Source organism: Anomalospiza imberbis, chromosome 2 (assembly GCF_031753505.1).
Source record: "Anomalospiza imberbis isolate Cuckoo-Finch-1a 21T00152 chromosome 2, ASM3175350v1, whole genome shotgun sequence".
Taxonomy (NCBI): Eukaryota; Metazoa; Chordata; class Aves; order Passeriformes; family Viduidae; genus Anomalospiza; species Anomalospiza imberbis.
Genome location: NC_089682.1, coordinates 105,887,388 through 105,911,702, shown reverse-complemented (window position 1 = coordinate 105,911,702; position 24,315 = coordinate 105,887,388). Strand labels below are relative to the sequence as shown.

At 37.5% G+C, this 24,315-nt stretch overlaps 1 protein-coding gene across 2 annotated transcripts in view; it reads right to left on the bottom strand.

Moving 5' to 3' along the window:
* GPC6 (glypican 6) overlaps positions 1-24,315 on the bottom strand; it is a 718,299-nt gene that overhangs the window by 58,159 nt on the left and 635,825 nt on the right. For both annotated transcript variants that reach the window (XM_068182446.1, XM_068182447.1), the window contains exons 5-6: positions 9,103-9,233; positions 1,286-1,429 (exon numbers count right to left, since the gene is read on the bottom strand). In XM_068182446.1, coding sequence (XP_068038547.1) covers positions 1,286-1,429; positions 9,103-9,233 — 275 coding nt within the window. The remainder of the gene's footprint in view (positions 1-1,285; positions 1,430-9,102; positions 9,234-24,315) is intronic.

Below are 24,315 nucleotides of genomic sequence, written 5' to 3'. Positions count from 1 at the left end.
GGCCAATTCTACATTAAGATCCAGGCCTCTGCTCCAAGCAATGCAGAAGGACTGGTTCTCTGAGTCTAAAGTGAAAGGGTAAAATTAAGATCCCATCTAATATAGATTGAGTATTGCTAGTCAGAGTTTTAGCCTGAGATGTTGCACTGCACTATGATCCTGCTGTGGTTGGATCTACAGTGGAGGTAAGAATCTTCTCTGCTTCTCCTTTTAGGATAACTAGGCTACAATATTTCCAGGAGTATGGAGAACAAATAGATGTTGCTTTTTGCTGTGGGGTAATCCTATGTCTTTACCAGAAATGCCATGTTATTTTCCTATTGAGTTGCCATGAAAATTGACAAAATAGAGTACATAGAGGACAACATAGGCGGAAGTGATTGGAAAGACTCGGCACTGTGAAAAACTACTGCCACCATCATATGAATTTGATGAATGATGGCATCAAGAAGATACCCGGGTCCTCATCTGCATTGGTATATTTGGGTACTCCCTTTGGCAAGACAGATCAGTGCTCTGCAAATGTGCAGGAATTAGCTAAGGGCACGTGATACTGCTTTTTTTTAAATCAGAAACTCTTCAGTTTTGCTCATTGGTTTTACCTACAGATGATTGCTGGGATGATACTAACAGCTGTAGTAATTATCTCTCTATAAGTCTATAGATGTATAAATAGCAGGAACATTGAAGTCTGAAATGTGAATCTGATGATCGGTAGCAAAGCAAATAATCTTATGTTAAAGTATTGTTTTTCCAAAATGATTGAATAAGTAAAGCAAGATTAATGATCACTGAAGTTTTAGCTGATTAAAGTCAATTGTTGAGATGGATGGAAATAAAAGCGTGGTAATTTTATAATTAAGTAAAGAAGTGAAACAAATCAAGGTGCCTTTGCAGTGTGTAAGTTAAAGAACGAGGTGATAAAAATGGCTTTAATACATAACTTTTTTATAAAATAAAAAATATAAAATATTGTTGTAGACCATTTTTGATACATAATTTATACTGTAAAGTACCTGCAAAGGCTTTTGTGGTTTCTGGCCTCTAGGAAAGAGTTTATTCTCTTCTAACAAGTCTAATACATAGAAACTGAGCCATACTGCTGTCCTACAATGAAAATCTATACCATTTCCAGTGGAGAAAAAAAGCTTTACTGAATGCTGCAACAGCTGGCAAACAAACTATAAAGACTGATTATAAAATTATTAAATCAGGAGATGACCACCTCCTAGCATATAGCCAAGCCTTTTGTACTAATCTGAAAATGGAATATATTTTGCCTTACCAGCCTATCCAAACTTGTGCCAGCAGCAGTTGTAGGTCGCTCCTCTGGGTTATATGGTCTAAACCGGGTATTGAAGTTTTCAGGGACAGAACGGGAAGATCTCAGGGCAGGTGCTGGTTTAGGTTGGCCACATCCTTGGAAAACCTGAAAAAAGACATTCTTGGTTATATGTTGGTTATATGAAAATAATGAAAAAAGGCCATATTTTAACCTCTTTATTCTTTCTTTTGTATACTTGAAACAAAGTTTGATTGACATTTTTATACTAGTGAATTGAGTGCTTGGCCTACATTAAAACTCAGGTTAATAATTTAGCATTATTAATCACTTGATGAAGGTACAGAAACATATAGGGACCTTAAATCCCCCTTAATTTAAATAGGTGATTATTATGACAAATTAACACCTGAAAGCATCTTAATTGCTGTTTTTCCAGGAAGAAGAATGCACAAAAGGATGTCCTTTGTGGCCAGACATAGCTGATAGCTGCTTTCAGTTTTGTTAAAATGCAGTGTTTACCCAGAATCACAGGTCATCCATAATCCCTACCTACAGCTCTTTGTACTTTGCAATCTTATTTGTAGTCTTAGAGAAAAGGTCAATGATGAAATAGTCTTGTAACTGGATAACTTTCTTATTCCCTACCAATCTCTCCCTAGAAAAAGGGTGAGGCAGACTGAATGGGCAACACTGATAATTATTTTCTGCTAGTGTGTTGTTTTGTGGGTATAGAAAATAATGTTTGCAGTTATTAAATTCTTCATATATTTCCATATGGAAAAAAGTTTCAGTGTTGTGCATCTGGTTGGTACTAAAGGACACTGAGACATTTTTGACTACTGCATATCACGAATATTTCCCAGAGGCATTTTTGCACAAGCTGCACATCCAAAAAGAGGTAGAAAATCCACTGAATTAAAATTTTCAAGTGCTCTCATGAAGTAGAATCCTAGTGTTTGCCTTCACATCAACTTTTTCAGTTTTAGAATCACTCTTCTGGTTTTGTGACCATTGTATTTTGACTGTTTCAACATTTTGCCTCCATTCGAAAGAAAAATAATTGAATGTCAGAATTTCTCATAAAACAGATTATACAAAACCCTAATGCCATACACAGACTTTTTGAATGAGCTTTGTGGGTGTGAAAACCATGCAAATGCTGTGTTTTGATTGTAGGACCAAATTACTCCTTTTTGTGTGGCTATATTGGTTTCTGTGGCCAGGTTTTGGTAGTGGGGGAAATACAACTTCTGTGAGAAGCTGCCAGCAGCTTCCCCCATGTCCAGCAGAACCAATGCCAGCCAGCTCCAGGACAGACTCTGCTGGCCAAGGCTGGGCTGATTGGAAGTGACAGTGATACCTCTGTGATAACATAGTTAAGAAGGAAAAAAAAAGTTATTGTGCAGATGTAATTGTGGCCAGAGAAGAGTGGGGTGAGAGCATGTGAGAGGAAGAGCCCTGCAGACACCAAGGTCAGTGCAGAAGGAGGGGCAGGAGGCGCTGCAGGTGCCAGAGCTGAGATTCCCCTGCAGCCTGTGGGGAGGCAGCTGTGATCCTGCAGCCCATGGATGTCCCTGGGGATACAGAGATCCACCTGCAGCCCGTGGAAGACACCCACACCAGAGCAGGTGGGTGCCTGAGAGGAGGCTGTGATGGAGCAGGATCCTGCAGACTGTGGAGAGAGGAGCCCACACTGGAGCAGGTTTGCTGGTAGGACCTGTGACCCTGAGAAGGGACCCACCACTGGAGCAGGCTGTGCCTGAAGGACTGCAACCTGGAAGAGTGGAATGCTGGAAGAGTGACCCAAATCTCTGGTGCAACTTCTGCTCCTTTCAGGGTACATTAAATTGGCTCTCAGGTTTCCTGATGTTAATTTAGAGGCCCCAAATGATTTAAAATTTGCTGAAAGGATCTGATTCATACTAAATATTTGTCCAATCATCAGGTCTGCTTTGGCTCAAAGTCCAGCAAGTCAGCTGTTGTATGGCCATTGGGATTTTTAATTTATGAGTGGAATACTGTTTGGTCTGGTTTGAGAATATCTAAGAGTTTCAAGCCTCCCTAGTCCTGAGGACTATTGGACAATAAATTAATTTAATCAACCAAGAAAAAATATTTTAGCTTGTAAAGCTCTAAACCTTTCATCAGGAGAGAATCTTATTTTTCCTCTGTGAAGAAAATTTAACTAAGATTGATATTCAAAATTTGTACATGATTGTGTAGGATACTGTACAACTTAAACGGTAAAATCTATACGTTAAGTGCATGAATTGTACTTACAAAAGTTTACTTAATTCTTCTGATTCGAGATAAGTTATGCACTGAAAACATAATTGTTTATTTAGATATCTATAAAATCCCATTTACTCAATTAAGCAACTGGGTATTTGCCTACAAAGCAAGTGACAATTATCCAGAACATACAACTAGATTCTCAGGAGAAAGGAAAGTGAGGGAATGTCTCCTTAAAAGTCCCAGTGTGTGATTGTTAAGCTACTTGTATGACCATGTGGTACAACTGCAAGTCTACATAATTTATATTACATCTTTTGTATGATGTACTGAAAAAAACCCAACAGAGACTTTGTGGCATTTATCTTCATACAAATAGTTGCAGCAAGTGCTTTTATACAAACACATTTACATACAGTCAGACAATAACAGAGATGGAAACTAGACAGTAATATTTATATCACAGAAAAAGAAATAACTTGCATTTTAAATGACCTAACAGAAATGCAGTAAGGATACCATATTCAGTAACTGAATTTTGAGTGCAAAAGAGACATTTTAAAATTTGCATCCTGGTATTGACAGAACACAAAATGTAAAGATCATAACTGATATTAACAAATGCTTCCTAAGAAGAAGCACATGAAATACTTTCTTTACAATGCTACTCAGAGGTATTGAACAATTTCTGGAAAAATATTCAGGTGTTTCATTACACATGCTGTAAATTGGTAGTATAAACCCACTCTCTAAAAAATTGTATTTTATATATAATTGGTGCAGTCCATTTCATCTGAATTTAGAGAATAGATTCCATTTGAAATTAAGAAAGCTAAGTTAAGTTGGTATTGTATATGTGTCTACATTTAAGCTATACATCTAAGATAGGGGAGATCAAAAGCTTCCTTCTGTTTCTCTCTCATCAGCACCTAGAGTCATTTGGGATGTTCTTGGATATCTGAGATGCCTGTTAAGATTTTATAACATAAAACCATTCCCCACTGAAATGCTGTTAAAGCTCAAATGGACCAAATCTCTGAGGTCAGGGATATGAACCAAGCCATGAGAATAAGTCAACAGAGCCAGTGAAGAATTAAATCTCTTGAGCTGACTAAATGGAAGTATCTACTTCAGGACTAGGATGTAGATACTGTAGAAAAAACAGCCCCTTTCCCAGGAGAATTTGAAGTTTTGAATTTTTGTAGAAGCTGTAGTTTGTTCTCTGGGAAGCCTTGGGTCATACTGTTATTTAGCTGTGTGCTAGTGCTCAGTGTTTCCAGTTGAGTGTCTCTATATGATTCTGCTCCATTGACTCTTCAGATAGAATAGCATTGATTTTTTTACCTGAAATGCCATTATATTTTTCCTGCACAGAGCTCTGTAAAGAACACAGATAAATGAAGAGGTTTTCTTAGTATGAAATTTGTGGACTATTTTAAGAAGAACCTTGGATGTAGTCCTGTGAAGATATCTTATAAATAATGCAAAGGTAGTCTGCTATGTCATGGAGCTCATTCATCCATTTAGCTGAAGTAATTGCTGAGAAGGAACATATATTTATAGGTTAAAATGGCACATCCATCAACTCAGATAAAAGCAGATTTAAGACTTACTAAGAGGAAACTCTGTTATGGGACAGACTATATGGAAGTGGAAAAATCTGGTCATGGCAGCCAAATGACTCTTCCAGCAGTCTAACATACTTGTATAGGACCAGACCATTGCAGAAAACAGTTCAATATGTTGTGTTTTGAGCAGCAATGAAGACATGATTACGCTGATGCAATCAGATTAGGAAATTTCTCCATTTTGAAAAAAAATGATGTTTTAACATATTTTGTGTTGTTTTTCTGAGTTTTCCTCCACTTGTGAATGAGTAATCTCTGCCAATATCAACTAGTAAACATTCATGTTTTTAAAATGGAGCAGATGTAGCATTTACTTTTTGACTTGAAGCAAGAACCAAAGGTGTTGGTACTGACAGCTTTGTGGGAAAATTGTGAAGGCTCTCAAAACATGCTTGTTTTGTCCAAGATTGAGTATTTATGTGTTATGACTCTGAATATGACTACGTGAATTACCTCAGGGAGAATGAGAATGAGAATAAGGTAAATGTATGCTATGACTAAGCCTGGGATATGAGCTGAACCTTGGGAAACAATGCACAAAATGTAAAAATTTTGCCTGAGAAATAATCAACATATTTCTGAACACTGAATTTGGCACTATATTGTTCAAATACCAAAAAGATGTCACTGGAGAATAATGAAGAGATTTCAATAAAGAGGATATCCTGTCTCTGCTATTACAAGCAGAAATCCAAGGTAAATCTACTGCACCATGACTTCTGCCAGAGGCGACCTTCAGGGAACATTAGTCTGGGTAGATCCAGGCTGCAAGGCCTATTCTTAAGAGGTACTGATGTCTTGGGAGGCATCTCAGGCAGCCCAGGCTGATTGTTTTGCACTCTGTGATGTGGCTTGTGGAAGGTACTCTATAAGAATGGCTGCAGGTGTTAGATGATGAATCTGTGGAAACTGGTTTTGATGATCAGCAGTCCTTGTCTTCTCTTAGAGAAGGGAAACTTGGGGCGTATTCAGAGCACATAGATCCTTCCAGCAGAAAGGCCTTGGGCCTTGGGGTGTGACTTTCTATACCGTTGCTCTTTTTTGACAAGCATCTCCAGTTGTCACAGCTGTCAGGAATGGCACTTTTCCAGAGGCAGAATAAGGACCTTATGTGGCTGTCATTAAGGGACAGTTGTGCAAGGTGAGCAGCCAAGAAGCCTAGAGATTTGTGATAAGACTTCCTGGACAGTGCTGAATATAAACTGCTGAGAAATACCAAGAAAATAGAGAAAGATTGCAGCCTCAGAACGAATTGCAGGAGTTTGACATAATACTAGCACATGTTTAATGTGAAATGTGCTAGAAGAAATGACTGTAATCATCACACAAACAAGAAAAGTTAATGGCCTAGGAATAGAGATGCTCCATTTTATGTAGTGAGAGATACTAGAATGTGTCTGAGCTTGAATGTCCTTGGTCAGCAGGACAAAGAAAGAAGAGGTACATGTGGTATCTCTATAATTCTGTCTCAGTGTTGACATGCAGCTATCAAAAGAGGAAGACAGAGGATTTGTGTCTTCTAAGGAAACGAAAGACAAGGAGTGAATTCAAGCAATAAGCCTTGACTTTCTGCTCTGATTAATTGTTAAGTCATTGGCTTTTTCCTGGACTTTTGGAATAGGGCAATTTTATATAACTATTTGAAACAGGAGTGCTGGAGTTTGGATAATCCAAAACTCTGGGTCTTCTGCCTACAAAGAGAATGAAGTAAGTGAGAGCTCCTTGAGGAAGAAATCTTTTGTTTTCATTTTTTCCACTCCTTTGAAAAGAAAAAACATTATATAACATGGCCAAAAATTCTACTGAATAGAGCATAGAGTCTTCTCTCAGATATCAACCAGGTTTTTAGATAGAAAAGGCTGCATGTCAGCGGTGAAAAACAATCTATGTGTATGTGGGTGTTGCAGGCACAGCATTATTAGTGCATCATCATTTTTCCACTGTAACAAGGCACTGATTGACTTGTGGAAAAATAGCTATGATTCCTAGTCACCACATTTTTTAGTAGATGCAGTCAAATAAAAGGTACAAAATGGTCTGAAGAATGAGAAAATAGAAAATATCATGATTTCAATACCCTGCTTTAGTGGCATCTCAAATTAATTGACAAGAGTGACTTTTCTCCCACATTAGGTCTGCAATTGCATTCCATGCACCCTACTACATCTGGTGAGGTGTTTGTCATTTCTACTGAAACTCTAAGTGGTCAACATATATAAGGGGGAAGCATTAGATGGCAGAGGACAGATTCAAAGTCTGCTTGTATATCATCTCTGCAAGTCTGACCTGGCATAGAAGAGGACAGCACTATACCCAAGGCCTTTGCCTTATTTTAAGGGTAAAGCATTTCCCTGTTACATAAAAAAAGATGGCTTTAACCTAGGAGATGAAGGAAATCACATTTCATGAGAATAATGTCTACAGAGAATATACAAAGGTCCCTCAAGGATAGACAGCTCTATTATCTATGAAAATATAATGAAATAAATTTTACTGATATAATTTCTGTTCTACAAGATTAAAAAAAATATTGTCTAAGATTTCTCCTAGAGGAAAAACTTTTGCATTGTAAATGGCATTGCTATTAATCTTTACAGCAAATAAAATATTTGTGAGGGAGAGGAGAAACAGTCTGCTCTGCTACAAACTAGTAGTGAGATGAGCTCATGCCAAAACAATATTGGACTCTGGCAGGGGATGCAGCTTTCCAGCTAATGGATAAACTGTGAAAACTAAACAAGTAAAAGGGAAAACAAAATACACCTGGGCCTGGGGGGGAGTTTTAAGCGAAAATATTTTTTGTTTCTTTTTTGAGGTAAGGGCTGAGTTTGCTGAAGCTGACCTTTAATTCCCAAAATATTTGAGAGAATTTGGCTGTTAAACACTTTGATCACTGGTGCCAGAATAAAGTCTCATCCTGCAGGATGCAGACTGCTTTTAAAATCCAAGGAACATCACACAGGTTGAAAGCAAAAGGCATATTGAAGGAAATTCTTAGCAACCTGCAGCACTGGGGCCATAAAAAGCATTTAATTTTGGGTTGACAGGAAGAATGTGAACCTCAGGCTCCTGCTTTTTGTCCCCACTTTTTTTCCCAGCTATAGCAGCTTCCTTCCAAGCAATGGAAAATTACTGACTTAGATGGCAGTCTGGCCAACAGCTGACTACTGGGAGTTAAATGGGAGATAGAAGCTCCTAATGCAGATAGCTTGGCAAACTGTTAACTTTAGAATTTCAGCCACAGTGCACTGATGAATATTAAGGCAAAGCCATTAATTGTTGACTATTGGTTCAATAGCACCTGCTACTGAATTTGAAGGATCTTATTTACAGGGGGTTGGGAGGTGGTGGTGACCTGTGTATATACACACACATTAAAAATGGAAAAGAGGCAGTCGGTATCATTAGCTCTGTTTATCTTTGTGTCAGAATCCAGACAAAACTCTATCAAACTGAGGTCTGGTAATCAGAAACCGGCCAATGTAGTATTTCCCTAGAGTGGCTATTAATGGAGGTCAAATGGAACATTTTGTGTATTCACCTCAAACACATTGTGCTCAGTCTGACCTAGATAAATCAAAATGTGTTTACAAGTTAATATGTAGAATCACAGATGAGACACGAGTGGAAGTTAACAAGTATACTCTGCAGGATAATGCTTACAGAATTACCACTGGTTTTTAGAACACTCTATTTTCCTTAAATCTCTTACCGTTGTTACTTTGAAGTTTAATAAATGGTTGCTTTCCCCCTTCCACTTCCTTTTGCAAAATTCAAGCTTGTTTAACTAGTTTAGTGAGGAATTCAAAGCCAGTGTGGTGAACTGTTGAACAAGCAAAAGTAATTTCTGGTGGTCTGGACAATCTTTCTTAAAGTCTAGACAGAAAAATTGGTGGAGATATTTTTTCCCCCCACTTGTGACATTCAACAACAGAGAAGGCATGAGTGACACAGTACCTTTGCTGACACCTGCATGCTGTTCTCTTGCATGTTCATGATGGCTTCAGAAATCTTGACATCAATAGGATCCATGACTGATTCAATGTTGAATGGTCCCTCTAATCTCTCGGCTACCAGAAGCATAGCATCTGTTAAAACACAAAGCAGCCATTCCCTTAAAGAAGGGATACCTTTGGGTTCCTCAGGCAGACCAGCACTGCCAGCTGTAGGTATGGATACTGAGCACTCCTCAGCAGGAGTCTGGGGAGATGTGTGGCAGCAGCACTGTGAAGCCTGCTGGGCTGCTTCCCAGTTGTCAAAAATATCTTCTCCTACTGCTGCCACCACACAAAGAGGAATAAAGACTTAAAAAAGTTAGATTAATAATAGTTGCCATTGTATTATTGAGCTTGGGGTAAAATTATTTTACACAGCTTCTCAAAGCAGCCAGTGCTTTGGAGTGTACTTATGTAATCTCCTTCCCAAGAAAAAGCAGGATGATAGAAATGAATCCTTGGGGTATGTTCTTAGAATTTGTGTGAGATGATGAAAATTTTGTTATGATCTATCGGGGTGTTATAATTAAAGCAGCTGTTCTTTCTGACCTTAATGATCTCATTTTCTTGCAATATGAACAGTAGATGAATATTGGATTTCTGCCATAGTATATAGGTATCAACCATGTTTGCCTTGCTACATTTTCCAAACATGGCTGTAAGTTGTATGTAGAAACATATATTGTTTGTATGTTTTGGATTAAAACAAAAACTGATTAACTTCCATTTTGCTTAACTTCCATTAGAGCCCCTCTGCAAAATAATTGAATCTTTTGATGTTCATTAACAAGTAAAAAACAAGCAACTGAACAGAAATTCATGGCAATAAAAAAAGGTTTTGCCATGAATCAGATATACTTGTCTATACACAAAGTTAACATAATTTATGCGGCAATAGCCATGTGATAAACTGGATTTACAGTATATCCTTTGAACAGCACATTAACAGGATCCTTGTCTCCTATGTTAGATGTAAAGTTTTCAGCAACTAATTAGCTTTAAGCAGATGACAGATGTTGTAACGTTAACACGACAAACAAAAATCTTCACATGCTCTCTTCTTTATACATCAGACTTAAGCTCCAGAAAGTACCAAGCAGACTTCCTTCCGAAACAGACCCATGCCGGCTTTGCTGCTGTAAGCACCAGTCCCACAGCAGCTGTGTGAAGAAGGCATGGAGCTCCCCACAGATCTGACAGCAGTGCTTGTTAGCTTTACACTTGGCTGCAAGTCACAGAGATTTGTTCCAAGATGGACATCTTCTCCTTCCCCATAAAAGCACAAGTGCATGGAGGTATGGGGAAAAGGCGCTGGTGTCTCACTACGGCAGTTGAGACAAACCCCTCCATGCACAGCCTCACCCGAGGACTGCATTATGTTTTTTATATGCTGTCAGTGAGTACCCAGAAATCCCACTGAAGCTGGAATTGCTTGGCATGTAGCACCAAAGCATTTTTGCAAATTTACATCTAATATTTCACAGTAATTTTAGGCTGGAAAGAGTGTAATGCCAGTTATTTGGAGTGAGGTGTATATAGCACTTGTTGCTAACTGTGAGAAATGGACGGATGATAGAAAATTGGTTTCAAGCAGAGGTGTTATTTTGCCTGCACCTTATTTTAAAATTCTGTAGTTTATTGCATTTCCAGTGGGAAGTGGTGAAAATAGGGACTACCTCTGATAGAGAAAACAGATTTCATACACACACAGACACATACATACATACACACATGCACACACTTACAGCTTACAGAAATAAGTTAGCAGTTTTTCCACATGCAAAAAAAATTACAAAGAGAATTTGTAAGTGTGGACTCCTATGAAGTATTTTCTTCCTCATGTTCAGAATGACTTGTATAAAACATTCATGATTTAGTACTTTGTGAGCAATGTGGTCAGCTTAAATTCTAGATGCCACGACCAGTACTAGGCCTTGTTAGGGTATAGGTCTTGGTGGACGGATTTTGGTAGTTTACTTCAGGAACAGGGTTAAGGTTAGGGTTACTGCATAAAATAGTCAAAAGGTAGATTTTTTTGTTTTGTTTAGTTTTGGGTTTTTTTTTGTAGGAGTAGATTACATTTTAAGTTAAGGACAGGTGCCTCTTTATATGAGTTCACTTTATTTTGGCAACTAGAAGGTTGGAAAAGTCTAGTGCTAAGTATGTGTTCAGGGACTGTGCTGAAGCAGAGTTCCATAAATACATAATTGCTGGAGATCTCTTGTGAGAATGGGTGGTGGCTCCAGCCTCTTGCTGCTTCATCTGATAGCACTGGGCAATAGTTCTGAATTAAACCTTGAAGTAAAATCTCAGCTATGTGGCAGAAAAGTGCATCACCTTTAACTGAACAAGAACCACAATTTTAATTTAAGAATATCCTTTCCTCAAGGAAAGTGCCTTCAACTCCAAAGTGAATAGCTCTAGGAGATGCAAACTAAAAATCTGTTCCTGGCTTAGACAGTTTGTATCTTTAGAAAGATACCCTTTAGCTAATCAGCTTCTATTTTCTGAAACTTAAGCCTATTCATAGACTTAGTCTTTATATATACATATACATCTATATATCTATATCTATATCTATATCTGTATCTATCTATATCTATATCTATATCTAATCTATATCTATATATCTATATCTATATATCTATATCTACATCTACATCTATATCTATATCTATATATATCCATCTATCTATATCTATATCTATATATCTATATCTATATCTTTATCTATCTATTAGATATTGTAAAGAAAGAGGGCAAAGGCTGAGGAATGTGGATAATTCCTGGCTGTCAAAGGTGAGCTTTTTGTTATGTTAAGCTTCTTTCTTTGATATGGTGTGGTATAGGTCTGATGATAGCTAGGGTTCAAGTTAGGTTAGGGTGAAGTTTATATTTCAATTACATGGGCTATAGCTTTAAGCTATTGCTTTACATAAAGGAAAGGAAGAAAATTAGAGAAAATAAAAGAAAACAAAAGAAGAGAGAAAAATCAAACAGTAAATCCCTGCTTGTCCATATTCTTTAGTTTATGTCTCCTTCTCTGGCTTGGAATGAATCTGGACCACTCCAGGCATCTATTCATAACTTAAGTCTGTGGAGCAGTAAGAAGTTATGAGCCCACAGTGACATTTGACATTAGAGCCTTGTGATCTTTTATTTAATTGGATCTTAAGGATATGCCTGGGGAGAAAGGGGTTAAGGGAAAAATATAATTTTAAATATTCACACCTTTATTGATGACAGGTACATCTTTATATTTGCATTTTCATTTTGGGGTTAGGATGTGAGATAGGACTAATGCTGAAGTAGAGGCCTATACAGGGATATATTTGAAGAGTCTGAGAAATGGATTAAATGCTGTGACAAGAGATGCTTGAGGGGCTGAAGTAAAACAGGTTCCTCCTTCAGCATTATTTCTAAGGCTGATGGAAATTGTGCTTCCAGTTAATGCTCATTTTAGGGATCAACTCAGACTAGAAGTCTGGGACAATTGCACAGTTCAGATGAGTTCTTGTACGAATGGAAAATTAATGTTTGAGGACTCTTTTACTTCAGTTCCAGCAACTTTGTGGGGCCATGGCTGACTTAGCAGTGACCAGGCTGCTGGGTTATTCTTGTTTCCTTCTGATAGGAGCACTACAATCTCAGTCGAGCAAAAGAGGATGAACAAGTGGCACTTTTATGAATGCCAAAGTTATTTTCTTAGCCTCTGTCTGACTGGGGTCTTCCTTCTACCCTTTTTCTAACCATCATGCTGTTCCTAACTAAATCAAACATATTCAGATGATACCTGACAGCCACAGACTAAGAGAAGCCTGAAAGAACAAGGTAGCCTTATTATTGAATGTTATTAGTGAATATTCAGGCCCCTTGGAAACAAACTCACTTCGGTATTTAACAGGCTTGATACTATAAATTTTTTGAGTTAGGCCTCAGATTTAAACTAAGACTGAATTTTTCATCCAAAACATTGATTTCTAGGAAGAAATGCTGAATTGCTGTCTTGGAAAATATTTCCTCGGGTCATTAGGTTGAATTTTCTTTTTTGCCAACCCTAACTCTCACTACAGTGATAAACTTTATTGTGCACTTGTACAGTTCCATGTGAGCACATACATCCCAACTACTCTGTGCAATTGATTGAAATGGAAGCTGTTAGGTGGAATACAATGAAAATCAGATGAAATGTAATAAGCTGAGATTTATGACAGGACAGTCAAAATGTTGTAATGGTCCTCAGCAGACTGTAGCTCTTCAAATCTCTAATTGTGAAATTGTGTATCAACAAACACAACACTGCTGTCCAAAGTCCTTTTTTTTTTTTTTCCTTCTAAAATATTGTGAATATTATTACATGAGAAACTGGAAAGATTTCAAAATGAAGTTCAGAAAATCTAGATGCTTTAGTCTTGAAATCCTAATTCTCAAGAACAGACCCTTGAAGTGGACAAAAGCCTAGTAGAATTCTGCATAAATCTGAGTGGGTTTAATAATTTCTCAAATTAGTAAAAAATCAAAATCACCTCAAATAGTAGATATTGGGAACTGAATTATTGTTTGTACTATAAAAATCTGAAAATTGGGTCATTGACTCACCTGTTTTTTATGTTGTTAATATACTTGGACTGTATTGTTCAATTATATATGTTCTTTATTTTTTCTCTTTTGTATTTTTCTAAATCTGCTCTCTTAGGTTCAGCATGTCTTCCTTCTCCATACACTATAGCGTCTGGCAAGAAGCTGGCATCTAGCTGCCAGCTGGGGGGAGTGGATCAGGAACTCGGTTTAGGCAAGTCATTCTTGTCCTGTGGGTTTGTCCGGGTCTGGGTAACAATAGATGTGATTATTTGCTCACTTGGGGACACAGGCTTGCCAATGGCACTGAGAAAGTGCAGAGCATATGGCACACTGGGGTCACCCGCTGGGGGTCACTGGAGCTCACTGGGGTCATCAGTGCTGCTGCTCTCAGCCTCTTCTGGATGCTGAAAACAGGAGTGGGGACCTTCCTGATGCACTAACCCCTCCAAAGTCTACTGAAGGCCTAGGGTGTGGTCCAAGGGCCCCCAACATGTCTCTGCCTGCTGAGCACAGCAGTTCTCCTTAACTGCTTTATATTCTGTTTTCCATATCAAGAAAAACCACAGGCATTTGTCAGGCTTTTAGATGGACCTCGTTTGATTTTAAGCAGTATTTAAGGAAGAGATCCTGAAGAAATTTTTTACTTACTTTATAGTTTTTTTTTTTTTTTAGGTTTTATAGGTGCCATTTTAATGAGAAACACAGGAGAAAACTGGTTATCATGCTAAGTGATTTATTGTATAACTTAAACATTCAGAAGACCAGGTGTGAATTTCAAGATATGGAAATACTTTATGAGCCCTAGGCATCTACAGGCAAAATAATGGATAGACTAACAATACAAATAGACAAGAATCTGGCTCTGTTTCCTTGGAAATGCATCAAGCCACCCTCCTATAATCTTGATACCAAAAAGTGACGTGTTGCTGTTTGTGTCATATTTCTTTCAGGGTAGTTTCCCAGAAAACTTTCTAGTGAATTCCAGATTGAAATAAAAGGAGCAGGGACAGTGACATTGATGTATGAGACTTCTGACAAGTCAGCACCCCCACCCCATACTAGGCTGAAATACAAAGCTCTCTCAAGAACCATCAATGTCTCCTTTTTCTTGCCTTGTTTCTATCATCAAGAAAATGCAAGGAGGGCCTGATAGGGAAAATTTGGGAGGCTGACAAGGAAAGGTATTTTTAGGGTCTCTGTTAATTTGGCTGTGACATCAGTTTTTCCTTTCATGCACATTGTTGCTCTTCTACTTCAAAATTATCAGTGAGATTCCAGCGATGGCTGAGCTTCCCCCAGGGGAATCCAAGAAAGAATCTATGGATGAAGTCTATAAATGTTGTTTTTTCATGGAAACAAAGAATGTTAAAATACTAAATTGCATGTCCTTCACAAAACTGTAAGGTATATTTTGTTTTGGGAAAAAAAAAAGGAGGAAGATCTTATTTTAAATTCCCTATTAAGAGTTCTCTATTTTTCTTCTAGGTATGTGTTCTTACACTTATTTATGGAGAAGTGCAAAATGCTTGTTCCCAAAGCTGCTGGTGAACAAAAGTAAGGGTAAGTTTTTATTTGTGAAACTTCAAAGGATTTGTCTATGGACAAAACCATGGATTGCAGATTAAATAGTTGTAAACAGAGTGAGCAACCTGTTGCACTTGACTATGACCTTGAGAGTGGCAATGACTGTTTGGAATAGGATATAACTGTTGATATGCTGGGCTGCAAGGCAGGGATTGTTTGGTAGCTTCCCAACCTTCTGACCAAGGGCAAGGGGAGGCAAGAGTCTGGATTGTATTTACTAGGTCGTGTAGGTAAAACTCAGTGAGTTTTCCATCATGACACTAAATATAAATAGTGGTCATAAAATCTTTAGAGCGTTAGATGGTAAACTAATGAAACAAATTAAAAACTAAAAATTGAAAAGTGAAATATGGGTACATATTGACTTTTTACAAATATAATATCAGTGGAAATACATTCCTGTAATAATCTGCCAAAACTTTTACTGCTAGATGATGATGTACTAAAAAAATTCAAGAAGAGAAAAGTAAACCTCTACCTCACATTTAAGGGAGGTGGTAGAGCTCTTCTCAGGAAAACAGAATAAGGCATGACAGAGATGCCAAACTTCTGTTTTCCTTAGGGTCCATGGTCCTTTTTACAAATTATTATTCATATTAGAACTCTATATGTTTCTATCCTGATAAGGCTAAACTGACACTTTACAGATTTCCTGTCTGAGTATCATTAAGCTCCACATACACTTCATACTACGGAATAATAACATTATCATTTTCTACATCCTGCTTTATTTTATTTTTTGGTGGTTTTGGTGGGTTTTTTTAGTTTGGTTTTTTTTTTTGGTTGGTTTTTTAAAAAAAATTGTTGTTTGTTTTCTTTCATTTAATGGGAGAAGGTACTTTTCTTAAAATTAATCTTGCACTTGTGCAGAGGGAATCTTAATATTTTTATTTGGATATTCAGTTGACAATAATCAGTTAAGCTTCTCTCTGGCGTTATGCAGGCAAATGACTTGTCAGTCCTTGCATGAGAAACTGCTGGATATGGGGTAAGATTTTCTGGAGATGAAAATTATCAACATATGAAGCTGAAGCTGAACAAAACTGGGAGCAATGGGGAAAACATGTCTGGGATGGGTTGTTTACATGGGAGAAAACAAGGGCAAAGAAAGATGGATTAAGGTGAGCTAAGGAACAAGCATGGGGAAAGAGGGCATATGAAAGAGGCCATCTGGAAAAACAGCTGGTCAGCAAACTTGTCAGAGGCTTGATCACTGCAGTCTGCTCTTTATCCTTCTTAAACTCTGTTCTTAACCATTTTGTGGTTGAGAATCACAGCATGGTTGTGCAGAATATTCTGTGTGTGTGTGTGTGTGTGTGTGTGTGTGTGTGTGTGTAAGATGCTGCTAGGAAGCTTCAAGCCAATGACCCTGTGAGTAGGAGACCAGTAGCAGGTAAGACCTAAGCTTTCTGATGGACTCTTGCTTTAGTCTGGGTGCAGAATCTGGACAGTCCTGAGGCCCAGGCTATGGTTCAAGGGAGTTGGTTCAAGATGTGTGTGTGTGTGTGTGTGTGTGTGTGTATGAATAAAGGGAGCATGCAACTCCCAAATGAACTGTCACAGGGGCAATCTGACAGAGATCCATCCACCCTCTTAACCCTGCTGAGCCTATAATTTCTGCACATCATCCTTGAGCATGGAGTTCTTCAAAGGAGTAGTGCAGAAGGATGTACTCCAGAAGGTGTCTAACTGTTCCTAGTACAACTAAGGCATGGAAAACTCCATTTCAATCTCTTTTCCTGTTGTGAGCAGTCTCAAAATTTTACCAGCTGAAAAACACCTTAACCACCTCTGCTACTCTAAAGTGCCCAATAGCTCTCTTTTTAAAGCTACTTCTATGGAATACTTAGCTATTCTGGAGAGAAAGATTGGTATTTAAGGCATATAGTCAAGAAGGGGTGAATCCAATTTTCTGGCTTATGCTTGAAAGGCTGATGTCTGAAGGATGATGTAATGAAATTATGTCATAAGTTCTTTCAGGAGGGACTGGAATACAGAATTGTCTATGCCAGGTTAATTACCAGCTAATTAAAAGGCAAACTTTAAAAATGAGCGTAGAGTATCAGATCCAGTTTTTATTATCTAGGTTTCAATTATAAGAATGTACAGATTTAAGAATTAAAATGTGTTTTTTGATATTTCTGATGAGCTATGTAGCTGTGTTGATTCATAGCAGTATCACTCTGCCTTCAAAATAAAAAGGAAAAAAAGAATTGTCAACAGTATGAATAAATTAAAAGGATATTTTATTATTCCTGTTGGGATTGTATCTCTCTCTTGGGTAGAGCAGCTCAAAAAATTATGGTATATGTATAAAAAGTTATTGACATGCAATTGTCATCTTTTTGCATCTGATAGAAACAAAATGAGTTTTGTTGGGTGAACTGCAGTTTCACTGGATTTTTTTTTTTAGTATTTCACATACCATATATTTTTCTTCCATGTATTGAAAAAAAATGGCAATATAAAATTATTCTTTTTCTATGTCTTTATATAACTTTTTGGAATTCTGAATAGTTTATACAGTGGTATTAGATAATGTCTTATTCTTGTTCATGTATGCAAAAAGAAAATAGCAAAGACTAGGCAAAATGGTCATCTTTGTCTACTATTCTTATTCTTCCACTACCTTTAGTAGCTGAATACAAGACGTTCTTCTGAACTGGAATTTCAATATTATTGCTAAATGTTGAGGATTCTGTCTAAATGTTTGACATGCATCAATTAATAAAACATAATACATTTCTAAAACCTTTGTCATGTTGCTTTTTCCATATGCCTAGAGAGGTTTAAATGGTCTCATTCTCAGTCACAGGAAATGTTAGTAAATAAGAGAACCTCCATTGATGCATGCCTGTATGCTACCTTCCATAGTTAATTTAAATTTGTATTAACATAGACTAGTGTGCATAATTCTTTTAGGATAGGTGGAGTTTGGAACACTGAAAAAAGTCCATCTTTCTGACTCTTTCTTGATGAGACAGGCTGAGATGATTGAAAAGAACAAATCCTAGCCTGAATTTTCTTACTACATTTAAAGGTATCCTTAGTGAAAATCTCCTGGGTATGTAGTTTGCATTATCTTTATGCAGTCAAAGACATTAGAAACTCAAAGATCTTTTCAACCATTCCAAAGCCCATGCAGAGTTACAACCCGAGATATAAATTCCTAGGTATAAAATCCCTAGAGCTCTGTGCAGAAAAAAATTAAAATAGCTTTGCTATATTCTTCTGACTTTTTTTATGAAAGCTATTTCACTCTATGCCATACACCACTATCAGAATATTTGTCCAGCTATGCATTGTATTTTTTCTGCTGCTTAATTTAACTCAACTATTTCTAATAAGCTGCTTCATATAACTTTAATCAGTTTGATTATTTCTTCTTTGTTAAATCCCTCAGATATATGTAGATATTTATAATGTCTTTTAGTTTGTACTTGGTCATATTTTCCATGTTAATTTTCTTATTCTGTTTTCATAAGTGGTTTCCTCAGGTCTTTTCCTGTTTTCTTTATTTCCTTTAAAAGAATTCTCTAGTATTGTGGTGCCTAGAACTAATTAAACTTTTCGAGTTGGATCTCATTCATGTTGTTTTGCAGAGGTCCTTTTTGTTCCATATGTCTGACTCAGAAAACTTCCTTGATTCCCTTGATGTATCTGATTTCCTTATCCCCTTCATCACAACTGATTTATAATTCATATTTCCCATGTCAGTGCTGACACATTTTTCAAATGTCTCCTTATATTCAGAATTTACAGTGAATATGATTTCTACAGTCTTTTTTATTTTCTTCCCCACTTCTAATTCTAAATTTTGTGCAGTAGAGATTTTTCCACCCTTAACCAAATTTATGGTACCTTTTTAAACACATAATTAATGACCTGTCCATTATCTCTTCTGGAAAATTGACACATATTTTACTTTTATAAGAAGTTTGTTTCAAAAAACTTTTAGTTATTTCAAGATTAACTTCACCCATTAACAGTATCCAATCTACACATAGCATAGAATCTTGTCTCAGCATCTTATCATAGCATGGATTGGATTGGAAGGGACCTTACAAATCATCAAATTCCAACTCCCTGCTATGGGCAGGGACATCTTTCACTTGACCAGGTTGCTCAGAGCCTGTCCAGCCTGGCCTTGAACACTTCCAGGAATGGAACATCTACTATTTCTTTGGGCAAACTGTTCCAGTGCCTCACCACCCTCACAGTAAAGAATTTTTTACTGATACCTAACTTAAACCTACTTTCTCTCAGTTTGAAGCCACTTCCATTTGTCCTGCCACTTCATGCTCTTGTAAAAAGTTTTTCTCCACCTTTCATTATCTTTTTACTGCTTAGTGTGGTGGTATCTATGACTTTAATGTCTTCTGCAAAAATCCAGTTTAAACCTAACAGACTGATGATCCTATTGGCCTTTTACTGCCTTATGGAAGGACACTGCTCATCATTCTGTTTTTTTCTTTTCTATGAATAATTTTTTCTGCGTCATAGTCTCTGTATGCCACTAGATGTAATGCATTTTCAGTGCTGCATTATCAATGACTTTTTAGCCATTTTTTGGGTTTAAAGGGTCCAGTGGATGACCAGCTAGATGATGAAAATTTTGGAGATAACTTTTGCTCCAGAGACATTTTTAACAGACTGCACAAGACCCCAACCCAAGACTTTCTTGCTGTTACCTTTTTAATAAAATGGACTTGGGGGTAAACAGAAAGGTGAAAATGGACAGTGGTGTTACTGTTCAGGAGTGTAAATATGAAGACTGACCTAGAAAATCTGAGAAGGACCTTATGATACTGAATGACTGAGAAATAAAATAGAATCAGCTGATGAGTATAAGAAAACAAAACAAAAAAAATCCTAATATCTTTTAGGCAATGAAGGGTTTTGAGATGACCATTGTCACTCAAAACCAAGCTTTTCAGTTTATGCTACCATAACATTGTCTTAGCAATCATCAGAAAACCTCACACTGAATATTTGGAAAAACTAGAGAAGGAAAAGAGCATCAAAGAAAATAGGTTTATAGTTACAAATAAATCTACAGTAAAATAACATCACAGATAGCTCATTGCAGAACTGATAAATGAAAGCTTTAAAATATGACACAAACCTTAATCTAACATCATACAATCCTGAATTAGAAGAATTACCAGAGGATGCAACAGTGGCCAGCCAAATTGTGGGTGACATGGAGGTGTCTTCAGGATCAGTGCTTATTCCAGTACAGGAAAAGTGATGTAGAATACAGAACTAGCTAATCACATATTTACTTTCTTGAAGTTACAGTAATGATAATTTGTTAATTCCAAGTATATATGGCAAATTCCTCAGTGTTGTCATCTTTACAGAGAATAACTGGATGATCCTCAGTTTCTTTGGTAAATTCAACCTTTTATTTCCTCTGAATCAAAGAAAATCATTGTGTTTCATGTGGGAAGCCACAGTTGCTATTAAAGTCTGAAATACATACTTCCCAGGTACCAGTGCCAGGCTTTTGAATAGGCATCCTACGACTAACATCTTTCCTGCTACTCTGTCAGTAGGATGACTTTATGCCTTTCCTTGTCATAAATAAACAATCAGCCTATGACCATCTTTGCTGGCATGAATCCATCCCAATGGAGCAACTCTTAGGGAGGTGTCACACACAGTTGCACAGACAAAATTGATTTTTGCCTTTCATTTTATTGATTAATATGGAAATGTACTGCGGATATCTCATTGCATTTAAAAGCCTGCCACTATGCAGAGAATTTTGAGATGCCTAATAGCATTTTCTCCCAGCAAGTCTCAATGCAGCAAATAAAAACGGTGGGTTTGTCCCCCCACTGATAAATGTTTGAATCCCAAATGATTGCATACATCAAGGCTGTCACAAATCAATGCTGTTGGCATGACTAATCTATTTATTGTTTTGATAGTCCTTTTGAAAGGAAAGAGCAATTTCTCTATGTTTGCCTAGCTGCACTAACTATATTATTGGGATGAAACAGAACTAATCAATAGGATAGGGGCAACGTTGTAAAAATCCTACACTCGAGCTCCTTAATTCTTCCAAATTACCTGTGTCTTGATCTTTTAAATGATTGGAAGATCAAGAGTAAAAATGTTTGTCCAGTCTAGATAAGGTGAAAATACTATAAAAAGTTAATGTCCATCACAAGGCCACTTGTCTGATAAGCTGTAATCATCATAAATATTAATAATAACATGCAACAGTGTTTTGCAGAAAATAAAAAGTCTGTTCCCACTACAACTTTGACAGCAGGTAAAAAATTGCTTTTAATAGAGGGTGAAAAATTAAAAAATGGAACGTTTTCCACAGAAACATTTCTGTCTGGCTGCACATTGCTGAGGCTTCCAGGCCAGTAGCCAGGGAACCATTGCATTAATTGTCCCTCTAAAATTTTTGATTATCTAAAATGAACATTTCCCAAAAGAAAAAACCACCAACAAAAAATTCATCCAACAGCTCAAGTTTTATCCAAGGGGGATTTATGAATATGAATTAACTCTATTTCATAAGACTGCTGTATGCCATAAAAGTGGACTAGGAAATATAAGGAGGTATGGGGATGTTTTGGGATTGAGTTTCTATAACTTTGAGTTTTAACCTGTTCTTTCCATTCTAAGCCCCTAGTAGAACAGTCCTCCCTGGCTCCCTGAACACTAAATGTGGAGATGTAGTCAGCACTGAAGACCTCTGGAGAGATATTCCACCCTCCCAGTTTATTTAGGGGTTAAGTTTGCTGTGAACCTTTTCATAATGCATCCCCTCTTTAGGAGCTGCCTGGCTAAAGCAGCAGCTTTGTGCATTCAAGCCTCTGCACTGCTCTGTCCCACCCTCCTCATCCAACTGAGCTCCTTATCTGCCACTGGTCTGTGCTGGAGACCAGCCTTCACAGAATTCCTAAGCTTTGTGTGCATCAGCTGAATCCAGCTCCTCTTACTAGAATAACAAATGTTGATGAAATTACTCTATCACTAACCCAGCTCCAGCCCTGGGATATGAACACTGATTTAATGGCATTTCTTCTTGGTCCTTCCAGACATAAGCAAGAACAGGGTGCAGATCCAGTAGCACATTAAGAAATGTTAGGCTCTGTTCTCTGCTGTTGTACCCACAGTTTATTGCTGTAAAGAAATAACACTGACTTCAGATTTTCTGAATGTGATAGCGTAAACCCAAATACGCAACCTCTCAATGCTATACGTTTTAAAGAAGACATTAAGTTGATTATTAATACTTATATCTGCCAAGAATAGGACATGACCCAAGGCCTAATAAAGTCACAAAGCATCTTTTCAACAATTTGTTTTGGAGAAGATTCTTCATTCCTAGTCTCAGATTTTTATGAAAGAGTCCAATATTTTTTACAGTTGGCTGAGTGTATGGAAGGAAATAACTATTATTCCCATTTCTGCACTGATATTTGCGGACATTATTGTACAGATTTGAGCATGGTTTGGCTTGACAGGACTAGGTGGTAAAGAAGTTGATTACTTTGTTCCTATTAAACAAAATAGGCCATGCCAGTTTTAGCTCTGTTCAAAATAGGGGTGAAAAAAAAAGAATTGTCAAATGGAAAAGGACAGTATCTATGGGGCAAATTGTTTTCCATGGTTTCAGAAGAGAAAAAAATGTGAGAAGACAGAAACAAGAACAGTAAACACTATTCTAAAAGTGGATACAGAAATGACTGCTTTCTTAAAATCCTGCTTATATGTATCATATTTTTCAAGAAAAATTAGGAAAAATTACATTATCTACATTATCTGGCAGTGATATATGCTGCACTGTACACTGGATTCTGTCTACTCTGTGGGGAAATCTTTTCACAGACACTTAACATTGCTGATATTCAGTAACTAAAAAAGGCTTTCAAAGTCAAGTGTGTTCTGCTTCAGTTAAAGGAAAGTTTAAGACAATTTTTTTGTCCTCACTGTTTCCCACATGCTCTATACAGAAAGATAAGAGTTAGCAATATAAATAATGATGATTAACTTGGTAGCATCATATTCCTCTACGAACCAGGAAAGAAAACCAAAAGGTTTTTATGTCGGAACCCAGAATGTCCCTTGGACACTCTTGGATGTTCCGGGCCCAGGTCAGAAGCGTTTGAGACCCTGGCATGCAGCTGGAAACCCCTGTGGCTTTGAACCTGATCCATGGAACAATTTACCAACCTTGCAGGAAGAACAAGAAATCACAAAAGTTTAGATATTATAGTAGAAGTAGTCACAAAGTGAAAGGAAGATTTTTTTGAGTGCTGTACAGGGGGGTTTTAGGCCTTGTACAGAGGGGTCTGAGTTTTGTACATGGGGGTCAGAAGTTCTAAGATAGAGGGACTTGGGTGGGCCCTGTCCTCTTTCCTTCTTCTTCCTAACCTCCATGTTCTTGGTGATGTTGGCACTCACAGATTGGTTTAGAGTAGAAAGTCACTGTTCAATATAGGTGATGGGCATTGGGGGAAAACCATAAACATTTAACACGTCATGTACGATATAAAAGAGGGCACCAGCCCCCTGGGTGTTGGAGTGTGCCTTTGTCTGACTGCTGAACGGACCGCAGCAGTTCAGGAAGAAAATCTTTTAGATAACATACAATAAACTACCTTGAGACCGGACGACTGAAGACTACTGAATCTTTCTTTGGAGACATGGGTTGGAGGAGAGACTTTTCCATCTTTTGGGGTCATCCCAATCTGGGAGTGAGCCCTGTCATTTTTATAATACTTACATCAGCCTAGAAACATCTTTTCACTTAAAGCAGGTAGATACCCTTTATATATCCCTCAGGTGGGGTCTCTGCACTTGTGAGACCCAGCCTGGAGCACAGCAGCCAAATCTAGGGCTCCCAACAAAAGGAAGGCCTGGGTCTGTTGGAGTGGGACCAGATGAGAGCTGTGAAGTTAAGGTTCATCTTGGAGAAGAGAAGGCTACAGTTAGACCTTAGAGCAGCTTTCCAGTACCTAAAGGGGCCTTCAAGAAAGCT